The 25695-nt window shown below is 41.3% G+C and overlaps 1 protein-coding gene across 2 annotated transcripts in view; it reads left to right on the top strand.

Moving 5' to 3' along the window:
• The window catches only part of GSK3B (glycogen synthase kinase 3 beta), a 141469-nt gene that overhangs the window by 23815 nt on the left and 91959 nt on the right, over window positions 1–25695 (top strand). The window contains exon 1 of one of the 2 annotated variants that reach the window (XM_042866579.1): window positions 16407–16460. The exons of the other annotated variant lie outside the window; for it this stretch is intronic. Coding sequence (XP_042722513.1) covers window positions 16454–16460 — 7 coding nt within the window. The 5' untranslated portion in view covers window positions 16407–16453. Of the gene's footprint in view, window positions 1–16406; window positions 16461–25695 lie in introns of those variants that run through there. 2 annotated transcript variants of the gene reach the window in all.

Raw genomic sequence — 25695 nt, 5'->3', positions numbered from 1 at the left:
AGTGTGCAAAAGCTGATCCCCGCTGCCCTGCTTAGTAAAAACATTGCTTTAGTTGATGGGGTGTCCAAAATTTCTTGGAGGTTTCTGGACTTCTTCACAAAGTCAGTAGTAGCCAATGAATTCCAGGTCTTTTGGTGGTGAGGAAAAACAAGTAGGCATAAGTATGACCAGTTAAGCTTAGTAAGTTCAGGGAATTGTTTGAAAAACTGGTAGCTGGGGTACAGAATGTGCAGTAGAAACGGAGTAAAGTGCAAGTAAGAGAGATGTAGAGGTGAATTTTGCTGGTAATTTGTCCCTTTGGGCAAAAGTTTCATTTTTCCCCAGTATATCAACTTGCAAGTAATGTTTTAATCCCCATCATTACACTTAGTGCTTTACAAGCATTGCCTAATGAAGCACCAACTCCTGAGGAAACTGTCGGCTAGAAAGGCTTGTGTGCAGTGTGAGGCTTTCCATATCTGTTATAATTTCTTAGTCTCACTCTGCTTCATTCACAGGGCACTTTTTCATTAACAGTGACAAGAGTTGGCTCGTCATGGTATTCTCTTCTAGTTTTGTTGGCAGGAAGGGATCTCTTTTGTACCTGGGCAGACTCAGGGCACTGCAGCGCTGCTGGCAATCCCCAGCCCTGCTCTTTGCACAGTGTGCCAGTTCCTCCCCTGGAGCAGGGGTGCTGCCTGCAACATGCTTTGTTGTGTGGAGCTTTACTCCACAGCAGTGCCATCGCCATGTGTTTCACATGTACACACATCTGCCTTTTTTTCCGAAGGTTGTTACGTAGCTGGAAATGGTTTGTAAATACTGTGAACGTGGTAACTTTAGATAGAGTCTTTTTTACTGGGTGCTGAGAGTCTCTGCTGCAGCATGCATTGTTTTATTCAAGTTTGAAGTAATTCACTTAGGAAGAGGTAGGGCATTTTCATGTCAGTACTTCTGGGAGGTGCTGACTAAACATCCTCTTCCTCCCCCTCATTCCTGCTGAGTACAATTCATATTCCCTGTCTGTGGTCTCCTCCCCTTCTCTCCCTCATGTTTGTTGGCTGTAATCTGTTTATGAAAGAGAGGTTGTGTTTGAATGTGCTTCTGAGATGTCTGGGTGATTTTCTTTAAAGCCAAAGGACCCGCCTGCTCAGATTGTCACACAGGAAGCAGCTGAACTCAAAGCCAGACCACTCAGGCTTTCACCTTGTCTTTGTTTTCAGTCTTGCCAAATGTGGTGTTTTTTGACTGCTTCCTGGAGCTGTGCTGTGAACCAAATCATGTAAGTCACGAATAAAGCTCTCCCCGAGAGATGAGCTGAAGGAATTGTCTTCCTCTTCTTTACACAAAAGCCACTTGTTTGTGTAAACAGTTCTTTCTTAACAGTTGATTGGAAGTAATTTATGTACTTCTGTATTTACTTTCACAGTAAAGGATGTGGCATTTTATTTTTCTCCATTTCCTTTTGTAAGCATACTTTCATTTTCCTTTCTGGCACTTGAGCTCTCTTTGCTTTTTCTTCACTCTTCTCTGCCCTCCTTTAAGAAGAAAAATGCTCTTTTTCTCCTTTCAGGATGGATAACGTATTTTTCCTTTTTCAGTATCGCTTTTCAGGTATCTGTTTCTGTTGCTTTCCATCCCTGGCTTGTCATCTTGCACATCAGGTTACACTGATACTAATGCAGCTTTCTTGTTTCTATTTGTAAGGTGTGTGGGATGCCAGTCTTTCAGAGCAGCCTGCTTTGATGCATTGGCTACAATTTCTATTTTTGTTGCTGCCTGTTTATCACTGCAAGTAAAGATGATGAGAAATGGTGCCTATCCTGACTGATTTGAGGATGAGTCATACCACCTAATGTACAGGCAGATTTCATCACTTGAACTAATGAATTTTGGTCATAATATCTGCAACAAAATACCTGATGTCAAGCTTCTGATGAAGTCATTTTTTATGAACCAGGTTCCACAGGAGAACAGTGAATTATAATGAAATAATTAGTTACAGCGACAAAATAAGTTACTGCTTTGTGTTAACACCTTACTGGCAAGATAAAAGCACCAACAGGTGGTTCATCTCAGCCTTTCTCTTGTTTTTGAACTGTTGACCAAGTAAAGTGAACACACTCAGAAGGTCATTGTTGTTGCAAGTCAATGTTTCCTAAATGCTTTTCTGCTAGAGAGTTATACCTCTGATGGACTTGGCCCTAGAAATCATTTTTCTTACAGAAGTACCCAGATCAAAGGCTTTTTGAGTTTGCCCCTGAAAGTAAGTAATCTAAATTAGTGAGAATCTGCAACAAATAATGAGTCATCTCTCCCATCTTCTTTTTAGTGGCTGTTTTTCTGAAGAACAAATAATGGTAGCAGTAACTTGCATGTGAGAACTTAAAAAACTTTTGGTAGTAAAGTCTGTATTTATTTGCTTATATTGTATTTTTATTTGCACTCTTGTATAATCTGTACATACATGTGTAGATCTGGCAAGGCCTTGATTTTTGCATGGAATTTGTTGCTCTTCTGGAGTATAATTTGTTTTTCTATAACTTTAGGATGCATATAGCTGTAGTTCAGCATTGCTTGCAGCAAAATTATCTTGTTGCTATCAAAATGGGATTCAGCTGTTGTCCATATTTGTAGTCGTTCCTGCACGTGGTCTCATTAGAGCTTTGGGTGACCCTACGGTGGGTCAGCTGAACTTCCTTATTTATCAGAAAGCGAACTCAGTGTGAGAGCAAACACTTTTCTACTAGGTGAGCAAGTTGATTGGGCTTCCTTTTAGCTGTGATGACAAGGGATGGGACAGACTTCAAGACTAGGGCAGAGGAGGAAGCAGGAGGGAGTGTCCCCTCTGACAGCAGAGCATTATGTCATTTTGTCTGGCCGCACCCGTGGCAGCGTAGTTAAAGCTGAAGACTCTTGCATGCTTGCCCTGTCCTTGCTGAGTAGCGCTTTCCTTCCTTCATTGGAAACCTGCAGGCAGGCTTTTCAGATGCAGGTCGAAGTCCAGATGATGAGCGTTCTAGGACAAACATCTCACTTAAGTTCTCTTGGCTTAGAACTAAAGTTTACCTTGACAGTAGCTGGAAATACTATGGAAATAATTTTTCACTATGGCTCTCTTAACTGTTCTAGCAAGTGAGAGTGCATAGTTCTGCTTCTAGCCTAGAATAGCTTTTGTACATTCAGTTAATAATGCTTTCTGTGTGTCCCTTCTCTCTTCCATAGACAGACAAACAGAAGGCAGTGCAGTGTGTGGTTCTTGTTTTGGGTACCCATGGAGCTCTCACTTGGATTGCAGATTGTGTCAAATATAAGGAAAAGATGGAGATGGAGTTGGATGCACTTGCTAGGGAAATGCTGGCACTTACTGTACCAAAACATCTTTTTAAATTTTTTAGGATAATACAGTAGGTAAACAAGCTTCAGATAAGCCCGTATTTGTAAGGAGCTGCACTTGGAAGTTGCATTACTTAAAATTGAAATTTATTTGAAAGAAGAGCTGTTCTGATATACTGATTTACTTGCTGAGTATAGAAACATCATCTCAGTTTCTGTAGTTAGGGGATGTGTCTTAAATGCAGGCATGCCCAGTAACATTGCTGCCTATGTGACATGAGTAAAACACATGGTTGATATTAATCTTATGTATACTTGTGAGGACTTTGTCTTAGCAGCTGAAGCTCATACTTGAAGGGAAGAATTGGATAGTTTACCTTTCTTAAAGCTTTTATTCACCTTAGCCTGTGTTAGTAGTGTTGTACTGTTTCCTGTATGTACTCTCAGCTCTACAGAAAAAATTGGTGAAAAACAGCCCATTCCTGTAATTAAACAGGCAGTTCCAAAAATTATGCTCAATCAGTTCTGCTGTTTGCCATCATCAAAATAAACAACTTATCTGTTCCAAATTGGCATTTGGAGATGTGGGAATCCAATTAGAAGTGCGAAGCTGTCATAGTTTAGAGGCAAGCATGAAAGTTGTGTTTCTCTGTAAGCAGGAATGTTCGTTCCATGAGAGTTGCTGGAGCTCGTTGGGGAGCAGGGGCATGATGCAGTGAGGGGTAATAAATACCATAGCAGCTTCTGGTTCCATAACATTTCTTGTGTGAAGTCACTGGATTTGACTGTGGTCTCTGCACTTCTTGGGCACTGCTCAGGGCTTTCTCTGTACACAGTGCTAGTTCTTTTTTCTCTCCAGCCATTTTGAAAACCCTTTAAAGTATGTTCTCCAAATATTCTTAGGTCTATAAAATGCATGTTGGGATATGCTTAATTTCTGATGCTGTGACGAATGGAAAGATCTGCTTTTGTGAAATGACAAAAACTACAGTGTTTGAGGCAGTATTTTTCTAAAAATGGATCCTTATTGAAGACATTTTAAACAGCTGTGTGAATTACATGCCCACGTTAGAAGTATATACAATTACAGCAGTACTTCAGGTAAACAGTTGTTGAATTTAGTATCCCTTTGGGAAGAAGATAAGAAACATGTTTTGCTACACAGAAGTAGTACATTGAGTAGTAGTACATTGAGTTTTCAGGCCCCATCCTATGTAGAGAACACAGCTTACTCGAGGCTTGCTTGTCTACCCACTCAGAAAACATATATGCTGAAGGCAGTTGAAACAGTTGTCTGAAAGCTGTTGTAATAGCTTCTGTAAACTTGGATTCGGGCTTTTAAAATACTCTATGGATTCTGGGGTCTTTACAAGTCCTTGCTCAATCTGTGGTGGAAGAATATACAGCAAGATAATAAAAATAATAAAATAATCTTCAGAGCAATAAATGTGTTCAGATAGCAAAGTGACACAGTGATGGTGCAGTTGGTGACAGCACCCTTTTGAGGACATTGTCTCACCTGTGTAAATGAGCTCTTAGCTGCCAGACCCTCAGTGCTTGCCTCCAGGAGCTGGAAGCACCTTTTTAGAGGTAGACAGAGGCTAAAGCGGAGTCCAGCTCTCCAAAGTGCTTTTGGGAGAATTTAAAGCCTAAAGAAGTAGTTAGCATCCCCACCCCTTGATAGATAGGAAAATGTTTTACCGTGCTTTACCTGTGATGGCTTGATTGATTTTCAGTGAAGCACTGTAAGTGTTGAATAGCTTTTCTAGGAAAGGACTTGGCTGCAGACATACAGCTGTGTGCCAAGGTATAGGAACATGAGTTGTGATTGCCCTTTCCCAACTGGATAAGCACCACGTAGCCCAGCATTTTGTTATGTTTATACTTGGACTGAGATGACTTGTACCCAAATTCAGCTTTGCTTCTAATCACAAGGAGACTGTGTGGCTGCAAGGAAGGCTGAGATAATGCTGGTGACTTTGTCATTGCCCTCTTGATACAGATTAAGAAGTAGGTAGGATGTGATGAAGGACACTCTTCCTTCTGAGTGAATTGGAGGGGCAAACTCAAGGCTCCTGCTGTAGTTGTGAGTTATGGACAAGGAAAAAGCAACGTGGGAGAGGAGCTACAAGAAGGAAAACAGATCTAGGGGGGCAGTGAGAGTAAACAGGAAGGATGTGGAAATACATGTTAGGGAAGAAACTGGGTGGAAATAATCAAAATAAGGTTTTTGCAGATGGAAGCAATTGGTCTGGAACATTGTTCAGGTGCATTTAGAAAAAGTCATTTCAGTAATTCCACCACATCGTGAAGCAACCGTCACGCACTTTTATCAGTATTCGTACTTATGCTTGCACTCTGACTAAGCCAAAATGTGTGGAGCTGTACTTTCTCTGTTTTGCATTAGAACAAACAAAAATCACTCCTTTTACTTAATTTTGTAATTGTCAGCTGTTCGCAGGCAGCGCTGCCCAGAATTACAGCATGCTCCTAGCTTGAGCTGGGAGAAAGAAGTTTTTGTCCTTAGGGTAATGGCTCCGCGTATTCCCCAGGGTTAAGGCTCAACTATAGGATGAGAAATGTAGGTTGCTTTTAAGGAGAACTGGGTTTTATTGTAAGTGACTCCAGAAGCAGACTCTGGAAAAAGCAGACCAGCTATTTAAGGTGGCAATAATATGGTTTGTATTTTCTCTCTGTGTGTGTGTATTATGTTTTTTTTTCTTTTCCCTAGCTATGTTAGTTGTCTGACCAAAGCTGAGTGTTCTCTCCTGGACTTGTGTGCTGTTGTGTTGTCTCTGCCCAGTACAAAGACGCATAGTTCCTAATGTTTTCATTTCTATTTTTGATACTGTCAAGTTCCAAAAATTTCCTCAAAATATGGTAAACTTTACTAAAATAAAATGTCTATAGGTGGACTACCACACATCTAAAACAAGCAAGGAAACCTTTCCTTCCCACTTCCTCAAGTTGAATAGATGGAGAAGAAAATACTGTAGAAATAGATCGTGGGCAGAAACTAACAGTTAAAAAAAATAATCTCTTATTTACTTCTAACAAAGCAAAACTTGTTGCTTTTACCTGCTTGTAAGCTGTGAGGATGTGTTTTTAGCTATTTAAGACAACAGTTGAGGTATTTAAGTGGGGGTTTAAGCTGCTGGTGTATTTTCCATGTTTCTGTAGAGTTCAGGATGCTCAAATTCTTGTGTATGTGATTGACCAAGTGCTGTTAGTATGCACGTTTACTGATTGTGTGATTACAGGGCATCAGGCTGGGTTTTCTTCATTGCCATTTAAACATGTACCTTCCTTTTATTGGCTTCTGAAAACACACAGGAAGCCCCAGATCCTCCTTCTTGTTGTTCCTCTGTGTGGTGGCCATTGATTCTGGTTTCCAGTTGCCTTCAGATAGTGGGAGGGCTGTGGCCTTGCCTCAGGCTCTGCTGCTGCCTCTTCCCTCCCTGCTGTGCCCGTGCGTGGCCCAAGAGTGTCACTGAGCCTGTCTTCAGCCAGGTGCCAGCTCAGGAATCTAGCCATCCCTTGGGGCCTGCGTATATCAGTGATTCTGTGCCCAGTGAGACTTTGGGCAGCTGTGTCAGATACCAGTTTTGGGTCTGTTTGTTGCCTGTGTTGCCAGGTCTCGACTCAGTTCTGCTCTCCAAAGCCATTTTGCCTCGTATGTGGCTGTGGTTCAGACTGTGTAGCCTCTCAAAGAAGTGGTTGTGTGCTTTAGGGCTGTCTTACAAGTTATCTATCACAACCATGCGTAGTTCTGAAGACTTTTTCCAGAACATCTGTTAGGAACAAGTGAACAAAGCAATTTTAAGATATGTTCTCCAGATGTTCTGGCTCTGTACTAACACAGCCCCGATGGAGACAGATCTGCCCAGCTGTGGAGCACCCAGTGAGAGCAACTCTCATCGCCTTGAAGTATTTCTCCAGAGATTGTCCCAGTGCTTTCAGAGCCAGTCCGCCTGCTTCTCTCCCCCCCCCTTCCCCCTCCGGTGGGGGGGAGCAGAAAGCAGGGGAGCAGTGTAAGTAGCTGCTTTTAGGAAGGCACGGGAAGGAAGTAAGCCACACTTGTCATATGGACTTGAGAGATCCAAGTCAAGAGAGCAGGCCGGAGCCATCTAGTAGCAGAAGCTACAGTGAGAGCCTCACTATTTCCTACTTTCATAGGGTTTCCAAGGTGGAGAGAGTACCAGTGGGACTGCTGTATTTGCTGGGATTTGGATCTTGCCCTAACTAACTTGGATCCAGCCAGATAGAATCTGTGATTGCTTGGTGTCGTCTTGTCTCTTTTGAAGAAAATATGTGTCTGGAATACTGGGCAGTGACTCAGTTGATTCATACTCCTTCTTCTGTCCCTGCTTATTTTGAGACTTGCCTGAAGGTGAAAGAGGTGTTGCCTTTTAAAGGTGTGTTCTACTTGGGGTGGAATTCCCGTGAGATGTCATCAACTGTAGCTGGTCACACAGCTGGGGAGCCAGCCCACTTCTAACCTGGGCTGCCTTTGCTGACATGAGTGCTTTCAGAGTTGCAGCCTGTGGCACAGAGGTGTGTGTAGCTGTCTGGGAAGCAAGTTTTTCCTGACTGTAAGTGCCTGGAGTAAGATATAATTGAGATGGCTAAACTTGACTTTTTCCTGCTCTTTCTCCCATAACCCCAAAATCAAGTTCCTCAACCACATCTAGCTTAGCATCTGTCCATTTCTTCTCTGAATTGATGTCCTTACAGGAGTATAACGGAAATTAGTTCATCAAATCACGTTCAGAGGTTTTCCTGTTGTTAAATCAGGCAGTACGTCACAGTCAGTGTTTCTCCTCAAAAAGTTTAGATTTAGAAGGTGAAAGGTAACCATACTGTGTCAGGTCAGTAGTTCATGTAGCCAGATATTTCGTCTTCAGCAGCAGCAGTGATTAGCTGTCTAGGGACAACATGTGAATATTGCTCACAATCCTCCTCCTCTTCTAGCTTTCGGTCATTGTTTGAATCTGCATCATCAGCTGTTCCTTCAGTATCTATCTGCTCATGACCCTGAGGTAACAGCTGGCAAGCAACTTCTGCAGTCTGTGTTGATATTATCTGCTGCCATCGGGTTTTTGTGGGCTTTGAATATATTCCACTCTCTAATTCGTGTTTGAATAAAAGAGGCCTAGCTTCATCTGTCTTCTCAAGAGATCACTCCACTGTGTCTTTAATCCTTCAGTTGTCCTTTTCTATACCTTTCTGAATTCTGCTTGCATACGCTTCTTGTCTCCTTTCTGGATATCAACTTACTGCCTTTACATAGCAGTAGAATAACTTTCTGCCTTGTTTTCTGTCCATACCTGTTGATGTCCAACTCAACAATGGCTGAGGTCCCTTTTTGAACAGTAAATTCCATACAAACGCGGTCTGGAAGCACATTTTACTATTTCCTTGTATTCTTTCACATCACTGCACTGAAGCTCACCCATCAGACTTTGCTTGTGCCTTCAGTTTTGCGAGGTCAAGATTCATAGCCTGCCACTGCAGCAGACTGCCTGAAAGTGCTTAGCTTTGTCTGCAGACTTCAGTAATTCAGCTGTGATCTTCTCTCTGTTCTTCTGAACAAAATGAGTCCCAGCAGTGCTGCCAGCTCAGCACCATTGGTGATCCTTCTACCTACTGGAAAGCTGGCTGTTAGGTCTAATTCTTCCTAATTGTTAGCCAGCTTTCTGTCCATAGATGGACTTCTCTAACCAGGCTACTTGATTTCTTGCTGTATGCTATTAAAGGAGTAGTTTAGGTTTTCCAAAAATCCAGGTATGTTTTCTTTGGATCCCATGAGCCTGTCTGCTTGAAGTGCCAGCACTCTAGAGGGGGCAGGGTTTCCCTTTGCCAAGGCATTATTGCCTTCATCCAGCAGACTGTGTGTGCTATGCCCTTCTTTTCTGCAATTTTGCCACAGAAAGAGGTCACAATTTATCAGTCCCTGTCTTTGAACACTCCCATCAAAATCTACTAGGTTAATTATGAAAGAACTTGAAAGCATAAATGTGAAGTTTCATCCCGAGTCATCACACCCAAGAGCACAGGTTTGGAATAGTGAGAAGTGAAAACTCAGTTACAAATAAAGCAGTTCTGCAGGTATTAACTGTTTTCTATATATCATATTAGATCCAAATTAGGTACATGCCTTCATGTAAATAGGTGATTTACAGTTCTATTAAGTTAATACTGCGTATATTGCTTTTGAAAATAATAACCCAAGCAAGCACTGATATGTTCTTAATGCACTTGGCCTTAAGGTAACTATTCTGAATAGTGGGAGTTCCATGCAGTAGCTGATGAACCCTCACCCCTTGCTGCTGTTTGGTTTTGATTGCAGTTCTAGTGGCAAGGCTGGTTTCATTTTCTTGCCGACCCTGGTCTTTTCGGTTCCCCTTGCTAGTTTCTTCTACAGCTGTGCTGTGAACCCCATCAGTGAGATGATCCAGACTTAAAAATGTATGTTTTTTAATGACAAACATAGCTTGGTTTCCTTCCCAGATTTCTTCATTGATGTTTATAGTGTAGTCACCAACAGTTGGGGCAGCATGATTTAGTGAGTGATGAATTATGGTAGTAAAAACAGGAATAAGCTGCTGCACTGTGTGGGAGACTTTGTAATCTGACTTTGCTACCAGAGGAAAGCAACATGCTGCTACACAATCAGTTCTGTGTAAAACCACTAAGTTAGGAGCCCTACCTTTTGTTTTTCATACAAAGTACTTTGCAGCTGTGAGTACTGTTACAGCTGTGGGTTATTGCATTGGTGAGGTGAAGCTGCCTTTTTGTATACAGTATTGATGTTTAACTGAGAATATGCAGTAAGCAGTAAATATTCACTCGTTGCCATAGGGTGTAGTAATAGAATATTGCACTCCTGTGGTTTTGTTTAGAAGATAGCAAATTGCTTATCTGCTTCAAGTGACCTTCATGCTACATTCAGATTGTCCCTGTTGATGCAGAAAGTTGAATAATGGACAAAATACATGCTGGTAAACCTGAAATACACTGAACCAGTTCTAACTCTGCTTGGAGGGACATTATAGTACTGCTGCAGAGCCTTTGTGTTGGAGATGGGTTGATGGCTGTAAAACCCTGAAGCTCAGTGTGGCTAATTGGAAGCTTGCAATTAATAAACGTCTGCATACTGTGGGATTCTTACTATAACAAAAAAATGCTATTGAATGTTTTATTTCTCATAATCAGACTGTCTTAGGATGTGATATGATACTGCACTGTATCGATTATTTTTTTTGAGAGATGGATTGTCTGAGCTAATGTTTTGTGTTAAACGTTGGTTCACGTGTCCTCTCAATCTGAATGCACGTACTTTGCAGACGGTGTTGCATCGATCTGTCCTGACTGTGGGGATTTCTCTATCTCACAGGGCAAATGACAGGGGGATGAATTGTGAAATTGAAGGAAGTAACTTACAACTCTTAAAAAACAGTATATACGTGATTTACTTAGGTTTAAAACCACCCGTGTGGTATTCCAGGGTGTATTTTTTTAATTGTGTGAAAATGTTCATGTCAAAATAATTCTGCTAACAGATGTTTTACCTAGTAATGTTTCTCACATCAATGCGGAGAGCCAGACACTTCACTGTTTTGTTTACAGTCAGTTTGCAGTGTCTATATTTAAGGACTAAGTTCATATCCTGGCCACAGTTCTTTCTCTCTTAACATCTCAAGAAAATAATTAACTTCTTTGTTTTCAGAAATGGCCGTGTAGTTAATTGGACAGCACTCTTTTGGTTACTGCATAGGCAGCTTTCTGCTTCCAACTCATTAGAGTCCCAGGCCACTGCAAAGATCAAAAATATATTTCCCCCAGGATAATATTTCTAATTCTACAATAAAGTACCCTGTCTTTCTGCTCTTCTGACATAATTTCTTGTTTGGATTCTTCAATGATGAAGAGATATTCTGAATTACTTTATTTATTCCACAATTCCATCTATATATGTACTCCACAAAGTATGATGACTGTTCATTTCTTCATGTAATTCTACCTTCCTGGGGAGTAATTCTGCTTTCTTGATGAACAATCCAAGGTAAAGATAGAAGAAGAGCTATCATAGATGACGATAGATGATAGATGATGGGTAGATGACGATCACTTGTTATGAACCTGTTTTTGAGTAATTTCAGTATTGCCAGTCTTTAGTGTTTAAAAAAAGGTTAGAGTTTGAGTATTCCCCAGCCATCTAATTTTGAACCCACATGTTAACTCCCTTCTGATGAGCAAAGAAAGTGTAAAGGTTTTTCTTTGTTCCTAATTCCTGTCTGCTGTATGAACGGTTAGGCTTAGGATAGGATGAAGTTTAAAAAAAAAAAAAACAAGGAAAAAAGAAAGCAATAATTGGATTAAGAAGTATATCATTTTCAGGTCATCTTACAGAAGAAATGAGTCCTTTGAAAAACAGTTCTTCTGAGCTCTGAAATTGCATGCCAGCTCAATTGCATTTCACTCTTTCAAAGAAAATACTTGGAAAAGAGCTGTTTTCTCCTTAATTGCATTCTGAATTGCAGTTCTATTTGTTTTATCAAGGATCTAAAGTGAAATATTAGAAGTTTCTTTGCATGTCAGCGTAAGGGGAAACAAAATCCCGGTTTCATTTCTTAGCAGATAAAGTGCTATTAGTCTTTTTTTTTTTTTAAAGAAAAAAAGTCTTTATTCAAAAGACGGAAGTGTGCTTTATAATAATTTTGTATCTGAACTGCAATAGAAAGGCAATTTTTTGCTTGTGTGTGTGCACGCACACCATAGCTAAGATGATGACTGTCATCTTTTCTTTGCTGAAGGCCTTCAATGATAAATTGGGTTTTGCAATCAATATCTTAGCTACATGTCATGTCTCAGTGTAACTTTCCTGTGGTTTTGTGGGTGAGTGGCTGCTACTGTGGAAAAATAACATCCATTCAAGACTTTGCTTCCTGTTTCAGATAAAATGCAAGCATCCAAGCATATTCTGTGCACTCCTTTCCAATCTTCTTTTAGTGAGAACTGCATTCTTCTCAACTCTTCAGAAGAATCAGAAGAATCAAACACCGCTTTACCTTTTTTTACTTTTTATGTCATGAGATTCTTCTCCTGTTCCCAAACTCACGTGAAGGAATTCTAGTCGTACTTTAATTAGTCTGTATGAAGTCCTCAGTTGATTATATATATTGTTTCTGAACGACCCTGAGAGATGACTTTCTGAACAAGGTGAGGACTAATCCTGTGTAGTAGAATGTGCCTGAAGGACTCCTGGCATGTTCTTACTTCAACCACCATGAACTTTTTCAAACAGAGTTGTCATTATTTACTACTGTATGTATTCAGATTAAAAGAAATTCAGCTTTTTGCCAGACAGTCCTGACATTGCTTTACTTTAGGGATGTCACTTCTGCCCGTTAGGAACGGTTGTCTTGCTGCATGGAGTATCTTTGGACCGTGGGATGGGTTTGCAAAGCCAGAAAATAAAGTGCAGAGAATGCTGCCTTGGGTATAGGAAAGACCTGAGCCACACCTACATAGGTAGGGGCTGGGAGAGTGTGCTAGGATGCTGTCTCTACAAGGTCATCATGTTGTACACTCTGCCTTAATCACTTGCTGTTTGCTGCCATACATGAAATGGGGAAAATGGGACAGATGAACCTGTGCTTTATGTGCTTTATAGATGCTAGATGCTCAAACAACTTACTTAATGAATCTTTCTAATAAAGGAATTGTATTAATTAGTGCTTTGTTTGTTTGCCACTTACTGTCTTCAGAAGGGCTTATTTATCTACCTCAGTGGTGAGGAGCCATAAGATTGTTCTTCTGTCTGTAGTCTTACATATGCGTGTCTGCTGCTGTGCTGAAAGTAACCTCCCAAGTTGGAACAAGAATATCATTGTCATTATTTTCCTATCTCAGCAGCACTAAAGAAACAATAGGCTCTGCTATCTTCTTCTAGCAGTAGGAGTTTTTTGCATGTACCTTCAATTGTGGCCTCGTAATGACTAGACTCCTAGAATGGGGAGTGCGCGTATGAGGAAAAGGAAGAGCAAGAAGAGTTGAGGTCTGTTTTCTTTCCTCAGAGATTGAACTTGAATGAAGAAGACTTGCAACACTGTTGACAAGACAGCCTCAAGTGCTTTGAAAACCTGTAGAGATTTGACAGGGTAGCAGCTGAAAAACCTCCACTTCTCGATCGATGTGCAGCTCCTGCACAGGCCTAGATACAATTTCTCAGCATTTACTCTCCTGAGTTCTTAGGTTAGTTTTCTACTTAGTATTACTTATTTTCTGCTTCGTATTCCTTCAGAAGTGATACGCTTTTAGTCCAGTATGGAACAGTTGAACTGGTTTTGTTCATTTTCTTATTGTCATAAATGAGAGGAAGTTTTATTAAAACAACACTGCTCTCCTCTCCATGTTACCAGAAACCTGCCTGTATTTCAGGATTTCAAGTTCCAACAGTCTTCCTTAAATGAACAATTACAGGAACACTGTTGAGAACCTCAGTGGTATGTTTAGAGCTTTTCTCCCGAAGCCTCATGTGCTGGCAGGAGGGAATTGATTCCCCAGATGGCTGGTCTCATTCTACAGAGAGAAGTATTGCTTTTGTTTGTGGCTTTTCTTTGTGGAGATTCTCATTGTGTAGGATGTTGTTTCCAAATATTTTATTGTGATATACAGATTTTACTAAAACATCTGCTGTGGTTTAAGTTAGACTATTACTGGCCTCTCTCTGATGCAGAAATTCTTGTTAAAATAGGGTGAGGGCTAGAGCTGCCCTTCTGTGCATAGAAGGGCCCACAGCTTTGAGTCCCAGGATATGGTTTTACACTGCACAATGTGTCTGAAAGTGTGCAGCAGGGAGTGGTCCTATTCACCCTTCTTCTTCCTGTCAGACCTAACAACTACCTGTCCCCAAGACAGCTTGCTTTGGTTTGGAGATGGATTTCTTTGTCAGGTCAGTAGATAACCTGTCTCATCTAAGGTTACAAGTTTCCCAGATTTCCTATTGCAGGAGGAGTGAAGGTGGGAGGTTGGACCATTGTTCTAGAGAGTAGCCCTACTTTAATTAGATGATTTAAAAGAAAAAAAAGGGGGGCGGGGGGGCTCTAGTTCATCTACCAAACTTAAATAGTTCTAGAAATGCCTGATATTTAGTTTTCTCTTCTTGCTCCACTGTTTTCATAACTTCAGAAAAAACCAAAACCAACAACTTGAAAAGGGTGGAAAACTTTTCATCTAGCTTCTAAATGCTGCCTCATTTTTGTGCTGTTCCATGTTGTCATGACAACCAGCAGTGAGGCTGTGTGTAGTCTTTAGGGCTGATCTGCGTTCTGCAGCAGGACCAGGCAGTACTGCACAAGTTGGTTTTGCGCCCTTCAGGGGTGATGTGATGTCCCTTTGACTCTTCAGTTAGTATTGAACGGGGGATCACAGTTCATTGTGGGGATTTCAGATTAGCTCCTTGTTCAATCTGTTCTGTGCCATTTTTTCACTATGCGTGTTTCCCTATGCCTTTTTTCCCCACCCACAAAGGATGTTAATTCTAAACAGCTGGCTATTTTCTTAACTCCTCTTTGAGAATTAAAAGGTATCAAATAAACACTTGTCATAACTGGCTTTATCTGTCTTCCTCTTGGGATTTTGGCTTCTGTATTAGATTCCAGACTACCTGTTTCTCACTGCGATTTCATACTCAGTCTGATTAATACCACAGGTTGGTCTCTGGTTATCTGGTGGTGTTTCCTGGCTGACCATTATGCAGTTTCCTCTGTGAGGAAAACTAGCTTTGTCAGTCGGTGCGTGGTAGGGCAGCCTGCAGTTCTGGAAGAGGAGCTTTCTTTTCATCATAGAATGGCTTAGGTTGGAGGGGACCTTAAAATATCACTGAACTTCAGTCCCCCTGCCACGGACAGGGTTGCTATCCATTAGATCAGACTGCTCAGGTCCCATCCAACCTTGGGGTGGGACATCCACGGCTTCTCCAGGTAATTTGTTCCAGTGTTTCACCACCTGTGAGTTAAGAATTTTTTCCTAACACGTAACTTAAATCTCCCTTCTTTTAGTTTAAAGCCATTCTCCCTTGTTCTGTCACTATCAGGTCATGTAAAATGTCTGTACCCTTCCTGCTTAAAAGCTCCCTTCAAGTACTGGGAGGCCTCAGTGAGGTCTCTTTGGAGCTTTCTCTTCTCCATGCTGAGTGAGCCTGGCTTCCTTAGTCTTTGGTTATAAGAGAGGTGCTTTGGCACTGTCATTGTTTTTGTGGCCTCTGCTGGACCTGCTCTAGCAGCACTGCAACCTTGTGCTAGAAGTCCCACAGCTAGTGATGTGCCTGGCACAATGGGCTCCTATTCACAGTTGGTCCTTAGCACTGCTGTAACAAACACAATTGAAGGATTTCTCGTTTAAACTCCAGTGGAAGAGGGGAGATTGCCTCTGAGGTTTATTAAGATGTTCTTAACTCATGCCAGCGCATCATAGGGAGGGCTTTGGTGACTTAGAGCTACTGTGTGCAGGGGTACAGTTAGAAACCTCTTAACAGATGCTGAGAAGTAATGAAAAGGGGAAAAAATAACGATAATACCTGTTCCTTGGGATCAGATATGCATTTGGCTAGGTGGCATACCTATGTTTAACCTGCATCAAATCCTGGAACAAACGCAGTTAAAACCCAGCTAGATAAGTCCACAAGTAGCCAGCCTCCTGATTAATGTTTGCACGGCACAGTCATGAAGGGCTTACAGCTCCTACCTGAGGGGAAGATTGCAGGTCTTTCAGGATTTCCCAGGAGGTGTGTGCTATTAATCAGTTGTTAGCCTTTCAGGGAAGAGAGGGGAGGCGTGGAACCCCTGCCAGAGCTGTCAAAGCCAGTGTATCGGTGGGTGTCCGGATTGAGTGTCAGCTATGCTAGAAGTCGCCAGTGGATGTGTTGAGGATCAGCTGTTGAATGGCACGAGCAAGTGTGTAAATACGATCCGTTTGTAACTTGGGGCTCTTCAGTGCCCTGTCAGGGCTCGGTTACAGGGGGCTTATAAGTTATTACGTGTCAGCTGAACTGCTATAGTCGTCTTTGGCAAACGTTTGCTAAATCATGATCCCTGATGATGTAAGAGAGAGGAATAACTAAAGGAAACTTCAAATGAGAGGTCCTGGTACTGTATGCGCTTTGGGGCTTGTCTGGGTTTATTGGACAGATGTAGTATAGCATAGATGTTGACTGATGAGGCAGCAATAATATTTTGCTTTTTCCACGTTCTCCCTGTCCTTGCACGTCTCGTTCTGCTTGTAATCTGTAAGCTCTTTGGGGTAGGAATGACCTGACCTGAGACTATTAAAACAGGCACTGTTACGATCGCATTAGTACTCACTGCATAAGCTGTGGAATCACCTTATCTGAATGTAAAGTTGATCTATGGAACCAAGCAGCATGTGTGGAGTGGGCTTGTCTGCATATGTGTGCGTGAGGTGGGTGGGCAGAGAGCAGAACAGAGAGGGGACCTGCTAAAAATAGCTGCTAATGTCTGCCAGACTGCTTATGAAACACCACTAGCAGCCACTGCTAAGATTACCTTAATTGTATGTTTCTGTATTTTTTCCAAAGCAGAAGTTTAAGTATAAGCATTCAGGTGAAAGCTTTGTTTAGTCGTGGGAGGAAAAAAATTCTTTCATGATGTAGGCAGATAGTAGGTTAGGTTTTTTCCCCTCACCTTAGTGTTAGCTGTAGCTCGATAAAGTACTTTATCTTAGGAATTTACTGTGCTGGTCTGTTTGCCATGCTGGGAGGGGTGCTCGGAGGAAACCACCAGAGACGGTAGAAGCCAGAAAGGTGTGGGCACCGGCTCACACAGTGATAGGAAAGAAGGCTTCTGGAAAATGATTTTTCATTTTGATGCTGGAAGTAAATATCCCTTTGAATATGACTGCATGGTTTATTGCACTGTGTGATGATGACCTGCTGGGACTTGGTGGTGGCCACCCAGCAGCTCGCTGCTGCATTCCCCTCTGCTAATGTTGGATCCAGAGGAGTCATCTGATGGCTAAAGCAATAAGGTCCGAGCTAACACAACAGGGCTCTTCCCGTGCTTTTTCTTCTCTGTGGGTTTTACTTTGTCAGAGATTGTTCTGAGTCAGGCTTATGCTGGGGAAGATGAGCACACAATGTGAAAGTTGTGTTTGCCTTGACTTCCTTAGTTAAGACTTACAAGCCTGTAGAAAGTAAGTGCCTTAGAGCTTCGTGTGACCTTGCAGTGACCATCTAACAAGACTATCATGCGAATGTTCCTGGAGCTGAGAAGCATCTTGTTATTTTTTAAGTGCTTGTTTGCTGTCTTCATCGTTAAGCTTTCAAATAGAGTAAATGGAACTGCCCCTCTAAAATAGGGGCTTAAAACTCCTGTGGCATTTGGAACAACTGGGCTGAAATGTAGTAAATCCAGATGCTGTTGCTTAGCTAAATTTTATCAGTGGGTAAATAATGGGGTTTTATCAACAAGTAAATAATAGGAGAAAACTGTCCCCGCATCTCTTTCTGTTCCTTGTGACATACTAACCTCAAAAAGGCATGGAACAGAACGCTTGAATTATATGCTTGGTTTTTTTTTTTTTTTTTTTTTTAATTATTATTATAATGAAGTTATTTTGCCTTTCTGAGCTGGTACCTCTTATTTTATGGCAGTATCATAAGGCATATTACAGTGGCAGCGGCTTACTTCTGCCTAGTATTTACTTTTTCCTCCAGTTATATCCTGCAGAAACTTAATATTTTTTACTTGGAATTTGTGTGGCCATCTTAGTAGTTCTTTTACACTGCAGACTTTGAGATGGTAGACATCTAGAAGCCTTCACTAACATTAGGTACAAGTAGAATGAATATCTACATCTGTATATATTTCCTTTGTTCCCATAAACAAAGGCAACTCTGAAGTCAGGATGGAGTGCTCTAAAAACCTGAGTGATCTTTGAGTGGCTTGGCTGTTGCAGCTAAAATTGATCTGTTTTGTGTTTGTGAATTGACACATAATTGATTGCAAGCTATAGTCTGGCTATTATCAATAAAGTCGAAAGGAGGATTGTTTCAGCTTTTCGTCATTTATCACTATCTTTTATTATCATTTGTTGATGATTTTTAAACTGAATACGGATTTTGATTACTATGGAAAACAGCATATTCATTACTGAGTGATGACACTGTTCCATGAGGGCCATGGAGAACTATCTGGTCTGCATAATACAATGTAAGTATTGAATTTTTGTGACATTCTGAAGACCCAGAGAGGTCATCATGATTGTCGTATGTAGGCTTTCTTATTTCAAGCCTTGTAGTTGTTGCCCAACTACGTGGTAAACTTTAGAAAAGATTCTAGTCTGAAATAAAATACTGTGCCACAAAAATCACACTAGCTTTCAGAGTCTTTAGAAGATTCACATCTTTGACATATGATTTTGCTCTGTTTCTGTCCCAGACTCTTGCAATTTCTGTTTCTAATCTTTGCGTGTGATATCTCCACCTATAGATCTGAGTCCTCACTGAAATTTCTATTCCTTAACTGCATCTTTTAGGTATAATGCCTGTTCAGTTTTCTCTCTTAGACTTAAATTGATTGATCTCTTAAAATCTCATTCAAAGGAATGCATCTTTCTTTTCTTACAAATCTGTGGTGTCTTTCTGAACCTCTCGTGTTTTGAATTATCACTTACCAATTCTAGTCACCAGAAATAAATGCAGTAACTTTTGCATAGATTCCAAAGAGGGAAGAGGAATTTTTTTTTTTTTATTGATGGTTTCCTGGCTGTTCCTTTATGTATCCACTTCAAGGATTGCTTCAGTGGCTGTGTTCAGCTTAGGTTTTTCTTTCTTCTCATTGCTTGCTGGGGTACCTTTCAGGTCCAAACCTGAACTCTAGGTTTGATAGCATGGCCCATTGCCTTGGTTCCTACAGCCTTTTTATGCCTGGGTTTTGCAGGGAGAGCAGCTGCTGCTTCATTTGTCTCTTCTCTCTGTACAGCTCTGAGTTTTGTGCTGCTCTTCTTTCAGACTAGTGGCAAAAATTGCAAGAAGACCCACAGTTAATGTCTTTGGGGCCTTAGATCTCAGTTATGTTGAAACTTACGGCCTAATTGTAATTTGATTAATAATCATACTGCTTTCTGTATGCTTGTTTCTTTGTTAACGTAGAAGTCAGTAAGTCACAAACCCCATAGAAGTGCATTTGTATCAGTGCTCTTTTTTCTCTCTTTTCCAAATGAGCTTGCAGTCTGTGCAAAACTGTGGAGCCCAACAATCTAGTCTCCACAAGCCATGTTACTGCTTCTGTACTACCAAAATAGCTGATAAAATGCTTGTTCTGGAATTATCATCAAAGATACAGGGTCGTAATTACCTGGGTCATCCCATTTATCTTTTTGATTCTCCTGTATTCTGATTGCCTTCAAAAATCAACACCGTTTCTCAGCTAGCTCTTCTGAAGTCCTTGGACTCAAATTGTGAGATTCTTCTGATCTTACGTAATGTCTGATGGCTATTCTTTTCTTATGGTATTCAGTTTCAGTCAAGAGGTCAAATGACATTTCCTGTGCCAAAACCAGTATGCAAATTTATTGAATGATTCTGTGGGGATGACTGACACACGTGTTCTTGTTTGGTGTTTGACTTGAGCTGTGTTAGAAATACAGAGGTTTTCTTTTGCTTTTGTACTTAAAAAACTTTAAAATATTCTATTTTAGACCGCTTACTTTGAGTTTACTCTGTTACAAATTTATGTCTATCTCCTGCTGTCTCCCAATAGGTAATGTTCATTCAGTTCCCTGATGAAGGACAGATGCTGCCCAGTAACACGGTTTAGAAAAAAATAAATAAAATTGCATTTTGTCCCCTGTACTCACTCATAACTATTAGCTTTTATCAAAATGAACCTTTCACAAAATCATGCAGGGAATCTGTTACTCATTCAGATTTACCGAAGTATGAATAGTACAATCATGATGTGATTGCGTGCACTTAACCAACTACTGATTTGATCAGCTTCTTTCTGTCAGTTAAGTTCCCCAAAATTTCCCATGCTATGTGCAGGAGAATAACTAGAAAACTGCCATCTAGAGCTGTGATTTCTGCTGCTGACAGTGTTATGAGCTCAATCATGTGTTGCTTGCACTGAAGACTTACAGCACCTGAGGACTTCTAGACCTCTTTCTTCTTTCACAGGTCATTAACCGGTATCTCAGTAGCCAGGAGTTTTGTTCCTTAGTGTAATTGGATGGTCTGTATTGCATCCTAGCAGATGACTTTTCTTGTGCTTTCTATTAAGGCTTTTTTTTTTTTTTTTTTTTTTTTTTTTTTTTTTTCATGGAGTATTCAGATCCTTTGACCTTCTCAATTAGCAATGAGTGAAAATCACCAGTGTGGCTCTGATAGACTTCCATAGCCCCTGGTCACTCACGTCCTATAAGCAGTGGTGACAGCTGCTGGTTGTAACCTATTGAACTTGGCAGGGGCTACATGCAGCGGTGTAGTATTTCCATGGAATAGTCCCTGTTTGAATGTATTGAACATAAAGCAAATTCATGATGAGAGATTGTGGGAAGGGAAGCAGTCTACAGTATCGACTTAATATTGAGCAATACGTTCATAGGGGAATGGCTCTGAGAGTTAAAACAGATCAATGGAGGTATTTCAATCAAGTGGAGAAAGATAGCTATGTGACCACAGACTCTAGAGAGCATGATGTAGGTACATGAGGTTTTCTTTTAGGTCCAGGACACCTCATGAACATCTAGTGGGATGACTGCTGTGCATGGCAACAGGGAGAAGAGTACCAGCTGGAGGGTGGAAGAAAGAGCAGGTAGGTAGAGTTAGAAGGAAGGGGAAATGCAGGAGTTTGTCAACAGCACAAGGAATTGAGGTTGTATTTGAAGTAGGAAGAAAGCAGAAATAAACATCCTATAAATTCTTTGTTTATGCCCTTCAAAATATATGAAAGAGAAGGAAAATGGATTATATGTAGTTGAAAGAAGTAAAGAATCATAGATCTCTATGTGTGTACTAGTGTGCATCTGTACTGCTCAGTCAGAAGTTAAACAGCTGAAGGGATGTAGAGCAGACATAACTTTGGACTTTCTCCAGGCCTATTCATTAGAACGTATGGTGGAGTTGTGATCAATAGCAAAGGAAGTCTTTCATGGTCTCTGAGGGTTGAAGTGAATTTAATTGACTGACAGCTATGTTGAGTCACTAGCAAAAAGTCTACGTGCAGGACGCTCGCAGTTTTGTGCTGGTGGTAGGAGTCTGCAGCTGATGGGCTGTTTATATGAGGAAATCCTTGTGCAGTGGTTGAATCCATTGTCTTACCTGGGTAAACATCATGTGGTGGAGTTTTTTGGCTTGTTTCTTTTTTTTTAGAAGCACACCTCAGGTTCCTAAACCATGTGATTGTCTCATTACGGTAGCACTGATCCAAGTTCATTTGAATTGAATTGGTGAATTGTACAAACAAAATGCAGAACTTAATATGAGGGCTGCTCTGAAAGTAATGCCTCCTAAATTGCTACGTTGGCCCACAACATCAGAGGTGGACGTTGGTGCAGTGGCAGTTGAGGCTGAGCCTTCCCAACGGTATTCTGTTCCTTGTTGTTGCTGTGCCACAGATGGCAGCAGAGGGGCAATCTGACAAAATGGCATCTAACATGGAAGTGCGGATGAAGCAAAGGTGTGGAATTGAGTTCCTCCATATGGAAAACATTGTGCCCGTTGACACTTATTGGTGCTTGCTGAATGTTGATAGAGCACAGTGAGATGGTGGCTGGTGCATCTCAGCACTGATGACAGCAATGGAAGGCCACGTTTCAGACAGCCATGTACAGCTGTCGCACCACAAAATGAACAGCAGCTTGATCACCTCATCCACATGAATTGGCGGATTGTGATCAGGGAACTGTCTGTGGAGTTCAGTATCTGCTTCAGTGCTTTGGGAACAATGGTGGGAATGTTGGAATATCACAAAGCTTGTGCCAGATAGGTCACATGAGTGCTCACAAATGAACAGAAAGAACAAGTTTGTCAGGACCTGTTGAACAAATATGAGGCTGCAGGTAATGGTTTCTGGGTTGCATTGTTAGCAGCGATGAGAAGTGGTGTCCGCACTATGAATTGGAGTCAAGAAGGCAATCCATAGAGCAGCAACGTGTGAATTTGTCTTGGAAGAAAAAGTTCAAGATGCAAGCCTCAGTGGGTGGAGTGCTGTGCGCTGCCTTTTGGAATAGGAAAGGGTTGATTTTTTTTCTGGATTTCTTGAAACACAGACAAACCATCAACTCTAACTGCTACACTGCCATGGTGACTGAGCTGAAGGCTTGCTCACACCAGGGAAGAAGACAGTCTTTCTCTTGTGACGTGATAACACCAGGCCCCATACCAGTTTGAGGGCCAGAAAACATTGCCAATCTCGGCTGGACTATCCTACTACATCCACCCTATAGTCTGGGTTTGGCACCTTCTGGCTTTCATCTGATAGAACCAATGAAAGATGGGCGTTTTCCTAGCAGTGGCGCCAGTGTAGCAGCTGTGAAATGAGGGGTCACCTCTGCCACGCAGATTTTGACAAGTGCAGCATGCAGGCCCTTGTTCATTGCTGGCAAAAATGCACAGCTAATGGTGATGGCTGTTAAAAAATAGTGGGTTTTTTTGGCTGAGAATTTGCTGTATCAAATAGTGTTATTGCGCTGTTTGTATCTGCTGTAGTTTCCCTGAAAAAAAAAATGAAGCCATTATTTTCAAAGTGACCTACATGTACTCAGCTTCTTTTTGGGTGCATAAAATTTGATTAATACCTAAGTTTGGAAGGGTAAGATGATGGTAAGGTAAAACGATGACAGGAGCTGTGCTAAAATTTAAGCAAACTCTGCTGGAAAACAGAGTTTGAGTTTGCTGTGGTGCTTTAATACTGTTGTCTTGTGAGTGGAATACATTCTTCCCCAAAACTGATCAGTATTCTGTGCTTTCAAAGAACTAATTTTACCTAATGCTCGTAAATTGTCCAATTTAGTAATTGTGCTGGAAGGTGGAAAGTGAGCTAGAAACATCACTGCATTTGAGAATTACAGTGTGTGGATTTTGTTTTCGCTTGCAATTCTGTGAACTGGCTTCTGCAATAACCTCTTCATCAAGAGCTCCCCTAAATACTATGGGATGGATGTTAAACACCTGAAAGGTGAGGGGAAGAGGTTTAAGGGTTTGGATGTACCAAGTGAAAATGCGAGGTAGTTTACTTAGGTGATGGTTGTACCATGGTATGAACCTGCTTTTTTGTTGCAGTGTAACAAGGTACCATTACACTGAGAAGTCAGCCTGCTGAAAGGGTTGAAGCAGGTTTGATGTGAGCTTTAAGAGCTGTCCTGTTTTGGTGTTCAGTCCTTTCTTCCTTCCTTTTATTTTCAAGTTAATCTTGAAGACCTTCTGCAGTCCAAGGTGTTGAGAACATTGCTCGCCTAGCCAGTGAGGCCACCAGCTCTGACAGCCTGAAACCCAATAAGAGGCAAAACAGATGAGATGAAAACTGTCTCAGCTTCACGTTGAGACTTGCTGTGGTGTGATATTTCCTGGTGTTTGCTGTTGGGAATCTCAATTTGGAGATAGTGAAGATTGCTGGAGAAGGGTGTTTCCTCTCCGCCAGCTTTTGTCACACTGGGGCTAAAACTATTTCCCAGAGTTGTTCCAACAAACTCATTTATATGCTGTTTGGCTGACAAGTTAATTCTTGCTGTCCAGACGTTAAGAATTGGCATACATGCTGAACTGGGTATAGGCTTCTGAACAGTGTGTGTACATGAGTGGCAAAACTGGCTTGGGGCTCCTGGATGCTGCTGTGATACAAGCACCTATTATTTGTATGCTTGGAGAAGTAACGAGACTTTTGCTGTTTGAGATCAAAGCTGTCGAAAGCACAGGGTGAATTTAACCTCACAGTAATTTAGCTTCAGATATTCTCTAATGTAATACAGCTGAAACTCCAGCAGGGTTATTTTTGAAAGTTTGGAGTCCTTACCGTGCTTCACTGAAGGAGGAAATGGAGAGAAACATCTAGGGGGCTTAATGCTCTGTAACATGCTGGTAAGGAAACCAAGCAATTCTTTGGTTAGCCAATTAATGTCAGTGCTTATGTTTTGAAGCACTGAGTATTTTAATGAGTTTACTTAGCAGTTGTTTTCACTTGTGTTTAAAGGAAACCTCATGAAAGTTCTAACTAGAGCTCTGGAAAAGCTGCAGTAGAGCCAAGTGAGAAAACTCAGGGCTTGCTCTTGTGGTCCAGGAGATCCCAAAGCAGCTTCCAGCTCTGAAGAGTGTCCCTTAAGCAGCTCTCCTGAGGCTAAGCACTTCACATTTCAGTGGGAATTGCCAGAGATGAGTTTCCTTCTACCTCTAGAATCTGGCTTTGGGAGAGCTGGGAATGAGCCTCATTACTTGTAATCTCAAAACCCCAACCCTGTGACCAAGCCTGGAAAAAAAGAGGTGGGAAAGCAGAGGTTTACCATTTAGATGACAGGGACACAAATGTCACCTATTCATATATGCTGAGTTGGAATGTTCATCGGAGAAAGTCAGGCAGGTGGAGGTAGAAGGCTGCTATCAGAATTATACTTTCATTTTGTTTACAAAAAAGAAAAAGAATTTCAGTGTTCTTGGCTTCCATCCATTTCTTATAGCTATCAAAGAGGATGGTTAATTTTCCATGCAGTTTTACTCTGCTTTCCCTTTATTCTCCTTTCTCTCTGAGCAGATGTTTATCTCTTTTTCCCTTTTTTGCTTTTTGTTGCTTTGCTGCTTTCTCCTCAAATGTGTAAATCTGCTTCTCACCTTGTGAATATTTTGGAGGAAGGAATCTATATATATCTGCTGTGCATTGTTTGGCAAGTAATTGTCACCCTTTGCAGTACTGTTCTTCTTTTTGAATTTGTTTGTTTCATGGAGCAGTTGGATGCATAAGAGCAAACAGTTTGTAAAAACTTGAAAGGTAAGGGATGAGTAACAACAGTTGATATGAATTTTTCAGGAGCAAATAATGGCAAACCAATCCACTCGTTTTCTGCATTTGTGGATGCAGAAGTAATAGCAGATGTGTGTGTCTTGACTTAAATGTTTTGAAGCTCATTTTCCCATGAGCAGCCTAGGAAAGGAGTGGACTGCTAGAAATCCCCATAAAGGGGACCACAGTTGTTTGGTTACTTTGCCATATTTTATCATATTTGAAAAGTCGTGGCTGTCAGGTGAGGTCCCAGATGACTGGAGGAAGGGTCACGTCGCTCCCATTTATGAGAAAGGGAACAAGGAGGACATGAGGAACTATAGGCTGGTGAGTCTCACCTCTGTGCCTGGGAAGATCATGGAACTGA

This window comes from Lagopus leucura, unplaced genomic scaffold, assembly GCF_019238085.1.
Source record: "Lagopus leucura isolate 7727_CA_CO unplaced genomic scaffold, USGS_WTPT01 Super-Scaffold_100001, whole genome shotgun sequence".
In the NCBI taxonomy this organism is placed as follows: domain Eukaryota; kingdom Metazoa; phylum Chordata; class Aves; order Galliformes; family Phasianidae; genus Lagopus; species Lagopus leucura.
The sequence above is the reverse complement of the archived record's forward strand: the minus strand, read 5'-3'. Positions and strand labels throughout refer to the sequence as shown.